This window comes from Trachemys scripta, chromosome 1, assembly GCF_013100865.1.
Source record: "Trachemys scripta elegans isolate TJP31775 chromosome 1, CAS_Tse_1.0, whole genome shotgun sequence".
NCBI lineage: Eukaryota > Metazoa > Chordata > Testudines > Emydidae > Trachemys > Trachemys scripta.
The window spans coordinates 198,735,452-198,745,513 of NC_048298.1; the positions used below are offsets into that span (position 1 = coordinate 198,735,452).

General features: G+C 50.0%; 1 protein-coding gene across 1 annotated transcript in view; it reads right to left on the minus strand.

Annotated features, from left to right (window-relative positions):
* XK (X-linked Kx blood group) overlaps positions 1–7,597 on the minus strand; it is a 25,588-nt gene extending 17,991 nt beyond the window's left edge. Inside the window, exon 1 of the mRNA XM_034754576.1 lies at positions 7,305–7,597. Coding sequence (XP_034610467.1) covers positions 7,305–7,549 — 245 coding nt within the window. The 5' untranslated portion in view covers positions 7,550–7,597. The remainder of the gene's footprint in view (positions 1–7,304) is intronic.
* Between the last annotated feature and the right edge of the window lie 2,465 nt (positions 7,598–10,062).

The window sequence follows — 10,062 nt, forward strand, 5'->3', positions numbered from 1 at the left end:
CCCCCTTAATAAAATCACCCCATTTCAACCAGGAGAGCTTTCTGGAGATGTCCCTGGAGGATTTCCGCTCCATCCCCATACACGTTAACAGACTTGCTTGCTTTTTTTTTGTAATGTTTACAAATATTTACAAAGTTACACTCACCAGAGGTCTCCTGTGTGCCCTGAGGGTCTTGGGTGAGTTCGGGGGTTACTGGTTCCAGGTCCAGTGTCACAAACATATCCTGGCTGTTGGGGAAACCGGTTTCTCCGCTTCCTTGCTGCTGTGAGCTACCTACAGTACCTCCATCGTCATCTTCCTCGTTCCCCGAACCGTCTTCCCTGTGTGTTTCTCCAGTGAGAGAGTCATAGCACACGGTTGGGGTAGTGGTGGCTGCACCCCCTAGGATCGCATGCAGCTCCGCGTAGTAGCGGCAAGTTTGCGGCTCTGCCCCGGACCTTCCGTTTGCTTCTCTGGCTTTGTGGTAGGCTTGCCTTAGCTCCTTAATTTTCACGCGGCACTGCTGTGTGTCCCTGTTATGGCCTCGGTCCTTCATGGCCTTGGAGATCTTTTCTAATACTTTTCCATTTCTTTTACTGCTACGGAGTTCAGCTATCACTGCTTCATCTCCCCATATGGCGAGCAGATCTCGTACCTCCCGTTCGGTCCATGCTGGAGCTCTTTTGCGATCCTGGGAGGACTCCATGACGGTTACCTGTGCTGATGAGCTCTGCGTGGTCACCTGTGCTCTCCACGCTGGGCAAACAGGAAATGAAATTCAAACCTTCGCGGGTCTTTTCCTGTCTACCTGGTCAGTGCATCTGAGTTGAGAGCGCTGTCCAGAGCGGTCACAATGAAGCACTGTGGGATAGCTCCCGGAGGCCAATAACATCGAATTCCGTCCACACTACCCCAATTCCGACCCGCAAAGGCCGGTTTTATCGCTAATCCCCTCGTCGGAGGTGGTGTAAAGAAACCGGTTTAAAGGGCCCTTTAAGTCGAAAGAAAGGGCCTCGTTGTGTGGACGTGTCCAGGCTTAATTCGGTTTAACGCTGCTAAAGTCGACCTAAACCCGTAGTGTAGACCAGGCCTAAGTGTAAGTACCTTTTCCAAGCATTCAAAGGAATAACTGCATTCACAAAGCATGGCATCAACCTGAAGAGCCACAGAAATCCCAGACAGTGTCTTGCAGTCACTTCGTTCCAGCCAATTACATTGAAATGTCTCCTTTCTCAGACTTGCCTATATCTCAAAGACCGGAGTCAGGTCACTGGGTGATATTGGCAATATCACTCTACAAATCACGTTGAGTGCTTATAGAGAAACTATTCCTATTACAGAGGGGAAAATTAAAATTGGCAAAAGGTAAGTGATATGCTCTTTCATAGCACAAACATTCTCTCCATGAAGAGGAAGGCTGCTAGCTATATGATGTCCCTGTTGTAATTAATTTTGTGACAGCAAATGTCTAGCTAATATAGGTGGTACTGAGGATGATACAAGAAGCAGGCTTATAAAATATACTTATTCTGTCATCTGCAGGAACCAAACAGGGCTAGACATTGTAGCTTGGCAAGCCAGTATTTTTTCCAGGTGGCTGCCATCTTGTGCTCCAGCATCTGAGCTTTCATGTGGAAATAAATAAATAAATAAATAAAAGGAAAGTAAATCTCTAACCTTTATGATTACAAAGAAAACCTTCAAAATGTGAACTGGGCGTCAGCCAGTGAGCCAAACTTAAAGTGCCCAGCAGAGCACACATTATCATATGCTGTACGTCAGCGTGAGCTAGTGAGAGTGGCGTCTCATTTTGACTTCTCAAATGGGCACAGCTTGGTCCTGGAGCAGAACTTGGGGCAGGTCTACACTACGGGGTTAAGTCGACCTAAGTTATGCAACTCCGGCTACGTGCATAATGTAACTGGAGTCAACATACTTTAGGTTGACTTATTACGGTGTCTAAACCGCACTAGGTTTCTCCCGTCAACTTACCTTATGCTTCTCATTCCACGGGAGTATTGGAGTCAACGGAAGAGCAACCGGTGGTCGATTTATTGGGTCTTTACTAGACCCACTAAATTGACCCCCAGTAGATTGATCGTCACAGCATCGGTCCACAGTAAGTGGAGACAAACCCTTAGAAGAGTACCTCTACTTTTTTTTTCCTATCCCAATTCGACCCTTGAATTTTTACAGTATTTATATTATTCAGTTTGTAAATTCCTAGAGATAGAGTTGGAAAAAACACCTCTTCTAAAACAAGGCAGCAGATCACTCTGCCATGCAAAGAAACTTGAAATTAGACAAAGGTTTCTAACCATCAGAGGAGTGAAGTTCTGGAACAGCCTTCCAAGGGGAACAGTGGGGGCAAAAAACCTAACTGGGTGCAAGACTGAGCTTGATAAGTTTATGGAGGGGATAGTATAATGAGACAGACTACAATAGCATGTAGCCGCTCAGTAAATATTTCCAACAGATGGTGATTGGACTCTAGATGGGGAGGACTGTGAGTTGCTCTACATAATTCTTTCCCAGGTGTCTGGCTGGTGGGTCTTGTCCACATGCTCAGGGTCTAACTGATCATCATATTTCAGGTTGGGAAGGAACTTTCCCCTGGATCAGATTGTCAGAGACCCTTGGGGGTGTTCGCCTTCCTCTGCAGCATGGGGCACGGGTCACTTGCAGCTTTCAACTAGTGTAAATGGTGAATTCTCTGTAACTTGAAGTCTTTAAACCATGATTTGAGGACTTCAGTAACTCAGCCAGAGGCTAGGGGGTGGGTGGGTGAGGTTCTGTGGCCTGCAATGTGCAGGAGGTCAGACTACATTATCATGATGATCCCTTCTGATCTTAAAGTCTATGCGTGACCTGCTCCTGAGGTGGACACAGAATCTACTGTGCAGACTAGGGGGTGTAATGATGCAGTTAGTATTCAGGAAGAGGGTGCTGCTCTACCCCTTCACCATTTACACAGTAGATCAGCGCTTCCAAATAGTCTTAAAGAGGTCTGTTCCTTGCTCCACTGGACAAAACTAGGATTTGAGCAAGTGTGGTTGGGGCAAGCAAGGCAGAAAAACACTTTGAACTTATTACCATATTTATCATATTAGCTTCCTTATTCTAATCCCTCTCCTCCCACACATACTTTCTCTATTGGATTCCTTGATTAATTATATTTCTTTGAACATAAAGAGAATGTTGTTTTACTGAGCTTTTATTTTTATTCTGTTTTACAGTGTCCTTAGTACTGTTGATACAGAGGGAATTTCATAAATGAAATGAGTATATTATTGTTTTTGTTAATAATAATGAGCAGGGGTGAAAGTTAGCTGGTACGGGTCGGTACGGCGTACTGGTAAAAAGTGTCCACCGGTACCGGCCCATACCAGCTGAGTTTAAAGCGCTGCTGCCCCTTTAATGTCGTTGCCCCTTTTCCCCCTTCCCCCCCCCCCGACAGGGGGCACAAAAGGAGCAGCTGCCCTGGGGCCAGTGATTTAAAAGGCCTGGGGCTCCAGCTGCCACAGTAGTGGCCGGAACCCTGAGCCCTTTAAATCACCACTGGAGCCCCAGACGGCGCGGGCCAGGCAGCATGGAAGAGCTGGCTGGGGGATGCTTACCCCAGCCCTGCCCCTTCTGCCCGAGGCCCCGCCCCTTCCGGGGACTGGAACTGGCCCCCGTACTGGTAAGTCTTTGGCGTTACTTTCATCCCTGATAATGAGTGAAAATACCATGTCTCTAGAGCAGGGGTTGGCAACCTGTGACACGTGTGCCAAAGGTGGCATGCGAGCTGATTTTTACTGGCATGCTGCTGCCAGCTGGGGTTCCGGCCGCCGGTCCCGCTCAGCCCGCTGCCTGCCTGGGTAAACGGAACCCTTGGCCAGCAGCAGGCTGAGCGGGGCCAGTGGCCGGGACCCCAGCTAGCAGGAGCTGGCGGACGGAACTCCAGATCAGCAGCAGGCTGAGCGGCTCAGCCTGCTGCTGATCTGCGGTTCTATCCACCGGCCCCACTCAGCCCGCTGACAGTCTGGAGTTCCAGCCGCTGGCCCCTTGCTGGAACCCCCGGCCGGCAGCAGGCTGCGTGGGGCCGGTGGCTGGGACCCCAGCTGGCAGGAGCTGACGGAACCCCAGACCGGCAATGGGTGAGCTGCTGCAGGTCTGGGGCTCTGTCCGCCACCCTGCTCAGCCCGCTGCCAGTCTGGGGTTCTGTCCCCACCCCGCTCAGCCCGTTGCTGGTCTGGGGTTCCAGCTGCCGGCCCCTTGCCAGCCGGGGTCCCGGCCATCGGCCCCGCTCAGCCTGCTGCTGGCCTAGGATACCAGCCGCCGGCCCCGCTCACCTCGCTGCGGGTCTGGGGTTCCAGCTGCCTGGCGCCTCTGGCCCTGCTCTGCCCGCTGCTGGCCTGGGGTACCGGAAGCCAGCCCAGGGCTCTGCTCCTGGCCTGGGCCCAGTGCTCTGCAGCCGCCCCCAGCTTCTAAAAAAACTCACATGTCTCGCACCCCCAGAAAGGGCATCTTGCACCCCCAGGGGGTGCATGCACCCCAGGTTAAGAACAGGGGCGGCTCTATGTATTTTGCCGCCCCAAGCACGGCAGTGAGGCAGCCTTCAGCAGCATGCCTGTGGGAGGTTCACTGGTAACGCGGATTTGGCGGCATGCCTGCGGGAGGTCCGCAGTCCCGCGCCTTCGGCATACCCACCGCCGAAGCCGCGGGACCAGCAGAACTCCTGCAGGCATGCTGCCGAAGGCAGCTGGATTGCTGCCCTCATGGCGACTGGCAGGCCGCTCCAGGCACGCGCTTGGTGCGCTAGTGCCTGGAGCCACCCCTGGTTAAAAACCACTGCACTAAACTGATAAAATCTGCATTTTAATTTAATTTTAAATGAAGTTTCTTAAACATTTTAAAAACCTTGTTTACTTTACATACAACAATAGTTTAATTATATACTATAGACTTATAGAGAGAGACCTTCTAAAAACGTTAAAATGTATGACTGGCACGTGAAACCTTAAATTAGAATGAATAAATGAAGACTCGGCACACCACTTCTGAAAGGTTGCCGACCCCTACTCTAGAGAATGTAGAGGTTATCAATTTGTTCTATGTAAATTATGAAATATATGATAAAAGCATGCTGCAAAATGTCTAGATTGTCTTTAAACTGGTGATCTAGTTCCAAAGTGTAGCAATGATGACGTATATGAACACTGCAACCTCCATGGAAAGGACAATATTTCTATAGGTCCATGCTAATTACTTGCATTTTGGTGTTGATGACACATCACAGAATGCATACCACATAATATAATTTAAGACTCACATGTTGTAAACAAACATTTCTTTAGCTATATTATTAAAACACTTAAAGATGATTAAAAGACGGGGGAGGAATCCTTACCCCTTTGAAGTCAATAGCAAAATTCCCATTGACTTCAATAGGGTCAAGATTTCACCCAAAGAATTTTTAAAATTTTGATTTACATGTCACTGTTTAAGCTTTTTTTTTGTTTTGCATATCTCTTAGCTTAGGGAATGAAAATGGATGAAGTCAGATTAGTTTCTGTTCATAGTCATTTTCACTTTGATTTCATTGACAATTTTTTAATTGTGGAAATATTTCTATTGGTTTTAGGTTTTAGAAAATCTAGCATAAGAAAATTTAAATTTTGGGCCAAGTTTAAATTGACAGTTTCTCGTTAAAATACAAATCAAATCAACAAGTAAACAAAAAAAAAATCAACCAAATTTACAGAAAAGTTTTCAACAAGTTTTAAATTTTTTGAGGAAACCCTTTCTATTCCCCATACAGAAATATTTTTTTCTTTTTCTGTCTTTCTTTTTTGTTGATTTTTGAAAAATGATGTGCACATGTATTACACAGATAAAAACATTGTAAAGAGTCACACAAATAAAAGAAAAACAGCAAATATTTTGTTATGGGCTTACATCAAATGATCTAAATATTCTTCTTTCTAATATTGTTTCAAAGGGCACTTTCAACTCAATATCTCAAGTGGAATTTTCGGCTCTCCTGTCAAACAGAACATGTTCTGGAAGAAGTGAAAGCCTTGAGAATTATAAATACTACAATATGACTGGAATCATTACCATAAAACATTTAAATTAAGCCACTCTAGGAGTTTCCCTTTGCTCCTGTGAAGTCATTTTGATCTATGTTACTATGCAGAAATTTGCAGTAAGATATAACTTACCCAGTCACTACAACTATCAAACTGCTTATCTCATTCACAAAGAGTCAAGCAACTTTAGAGAAATGGACCCTGTCTGTACAAACAGAAAACAGCTTCTAGATTCCATCCAAACAAATAGCCTCAGTAAGGATCTCACTGTATAGGAGAGAAAACAATTGTTTGCTTGCCACCTGGCCTTCCTTTTTTATTTCCATCCTCTGTGGGGGGACCTCACAACCTATTTTCTTCAGTGCTAAGTGTTAAGATTGTGGATTCTGAAGGTTAGCAAATACCACACCCTTTCCCTATGTTTGCTTTCAGGGCAGCAACATGACCATTCCTGAGAGACTGAAAAAATATAAATTAAAGCATATTGTACAGCATTAGTGTTACTTTGATTAATGCAGGTGCATAAGCACAAAGAAGCCTCAGTCAGCTTCATACCAATAGAATACAGGGAGGATGGAACAATTTTGATGGGGGTGGGTAGGTGCTGAGAACCACTGAACCAAACTGTAAACCCTGTATATAATGGAACTCCCCCTGCAACTCCAGTTCCAGCACCTATGATAGAATAGCTATAGAAATACAACAGACTAATGTTTTGGCTGTTTTGGAGAGGGGTAGATTGTGAAAAGAAACACACAACATGCACAGATCTAGTTCATGTGGCTAAACATGGCTGTACCTATCAGCACACATACGCATATCTATATATACACAACAGAGATGTGTAAAGAGAGAGAATGTATCTGTGTGTCTTATACAGAAAGCCGACTGTGTTTCCATCTCAGGAACACAGCTGTATCTAAAACACAAATCTGAAGACTAGGCAAATGTAACACATACCAATATGTGCTGTACCTTGCAAACGTACACACAGCTGTACACGCGGGTATTGTGCACAACGCCGAGAGCTCGCTACCCTACTCAAAAAGAAAAAGATGCAGAAAATAAGATCCACTCTCCAGAGCGCGAGAGGAATAGCTCCGCTCGATGGACTCGCGCACTCGTCCGCTCTGGGCAGCCCCCCGGGAGAGCCAGCAGTGGAGGGGGCTGGAAGGGCGCGGTGATGCTTTTTAATAAAGTAAATAGGGAGGGCAGGACTCGCCCCACCCAGCCAGCAGCCCGCCACCCACCTGACAATGGGTCCCAGCTGCAGGATGTGCAGCAGCAGCACCAGGGGTCTGTCCCGGCTCAGGTCCCGGTGGATAAAGACCAGGTTGAACTGCACCAGCACGCAGGACAGGAGGGCGAAGAGCAGGGTCAGCGCCTGCCAGATGCGGTCCCCCGCCGAGCGGTAGGTGCTGCTCAGGTACAGGGCGGTGCCCGTCTCGGCTACGAAGAGGAGCAGGGAGACGAGAACAGAGCCGGGGAATTTCATCTCCTCCCGTGCAGGCGGCCCGCGCGCCGGGCGAGTGATCTGTCTGCGGCAGCCGGCTGGGCAGGGCCCCCGCTCCGCCCATCGCCCTCTCCCGCGGGGCTCGGGCCGGGCTGTCGCGGGGTGCGTGCGGGGAGCGCGCTGCCCGCTAGGGGGAGTCCCCAGGGCGAGCGGCCGCTTGCTGCCCCCGCCCAGGCACCTGCGTCGGGTTCTTGTCCCCTCGCCCCCACAGGGGCCTGCCCGGCCCCCCTCAGCTCCCGGGGAGCTCTGCCGCGGCCGGGCGTGAGAGCGGGCTCGGGGCCCTGGGAGAGGCACCCGCGTGGGCAGAGCCTGCCCGGTACGGCAGGGCGGAGAGCAGCTGCCGCAATGGCAAAGGGGCTTGGGTCAGCCCCAGCGGAGGGGAACCCACCTCTTCCTCTGCGGCGCTGCTTGTGGGGGTGGGGCGCGGGAAAGTGGGGCAGGCTCCCCCCCCCCCAGGAGCTTTATTGTACTCACCTCTGCAGCCCCCTACATAGGGGTGCTGGCACAATTTGTGTAGTGGGGTGCCCCGTCCCCACTGTAAACCCGCTCAGGGGTTCTCCAGTTCAGTGCAGCACAACCCCCTTCTCACAACAACAAGTACTACACGAGCCCAGGAGAGGGGACCGAAGCCTGAGCCTGCCTGAGCTCCACCACCCCAGGCACTTGGGGGGGAAAGCCCAAGGGTTTCAGCCCCAGGCAGGGCGCCTGTAACCTAAACCCCACCACCCAGGGCTGAAGCCCTTGAGCTTTGTCCTCTGGCGGTGGAACTCAGGCTTAGGCCCTGGGGCCCTAGCAAGTCTAATGCCAGCCCTGGCGACCCCATTAAAATGGGGCTGTGACCCACTTTGGGGTCCTGACCCACAATTTGAGAACTGCTGCTGTATTTGATAGAAACCACTTCAAGCCAGGGGGTGCACCAGCACCCCCCACTTCTCTAGTTCCAGCACCAATGCTCCTACACAGTTGGTTAAAGACCATTGGGTGATAGGGTTGTCAATTTTGGTTGGACCTATTCCTGGAGGTTTCATCACATGACAGTCTTTAATGAAAGATCAATCTTTAATTCCTAGGGCTTGTCTACACTACCGCGCGGGGTCGATCTAAGATATGCAACTTCAGCTACATGAATAGCGTAGCTGAAGTTGACTTACTTAGATTCACTTACCGTAGAGTCTTCACTGCGGTAGGTCAACAGCTGGCGCTCTCCCGTCGACTCCGTTTGCGCTTCTCATTGTCAGGGCCGCCGGGGGGGTGGGGGGGCAAGTGGGGCAATTTGCCCCAGACCTCGGGCCCCGCAGGGGCCCCCACGAGAGTTTTTCAGGGCCCCTGGAGCGGGGTCCTTCACTTGCTCCGGGGGCCCCGGAAAACTCTCGCGGGGCCCAGGCCCCCGGACCTTCTTCCACTCCAGGTCTTCGGCGGCAATTCGGCGGCGGGGGGGTCCTTCCACTCCGGGACCGACCACCAAAGTGCCCCGAAGACCCGCAGTGGGGAGTCCTTCCACCCCAGGACCCGCCACCGAAGTGCCGGGGCTTCGGCGGCAATTCGGCAGTGGGGGCCCTCTGCTGAAGACCCCAGGCCCCCTGAATCCTCTGGGCGGCCCTGCTCATTGTGGTGGAGTACTGGAGTCGACAGTTGTTGATTTATTGCATCTATACTATGATCCCTGCTGGATTGATTGCTGCCCACTGATCCGGCGGGTAGTGTAGACAAGCCCCTAGAGAGTTCAGGGCAATCCTGGAGGGTTGGGAACCCTAATTGGGTGAGAGTTTCTGAAGTTCAAAGCTGATCCTCATTCTCCATTTCCCACTGCACCTTTTCCCCATGTGGTTTGTCAGACTGTAAGTAGGCAGGGACAAGGACAGGCTTCGGCAGGTGTCTTGCACAGTGCTGTGAACTTAACATAATAGTGGCGCATTCCCATGGGGGAAATGAAAGTTGTGTTAGCTTTGACCACCCACTTCAGTCCTCACCAGCCTTCAGAGGGAAGGGGGTTGGACCCAGTTCCCAGAGTCAACCTGCAAGGATTGCCTGGGTGAAATAAATCAGAGATGGCAGGTTCATCTAGGCTGGCCTGGGCTGAACTGCTAGCAAACACCGGGAAATCAGATTGATGGCCTAAGTGCAAGAACAAAAGCAGCCTCTGATTTTGTATGACAATTTTCAGTTCCCAACTTGAGACACTTGAATGCAGTTGGCGTTGTGGGCACTCTGCTCTTCTGAAAAATCAGGCCCAAGGTGTTTTAAATTGGCACCTGAAAGCTGTAGCCACTTTTGAAAGTTTTAACCAAGGTTTCCCTAGTTTAATCTCTCTCATAATGTAACACTGATCTCCCCATTCAGACACTTTTCACTAGCTTACCATGTGCATACAAATCCCTGCAGTGCTTAATTTGTGGCAGGGCTGAGCCCTAGCATCTCTAGGTTTGGCGGTTCATAGCCCCGGCACCCCACTTGCTACTTCAGTTATGAATGTCAAAAAATTGCTTGAGCCCTGG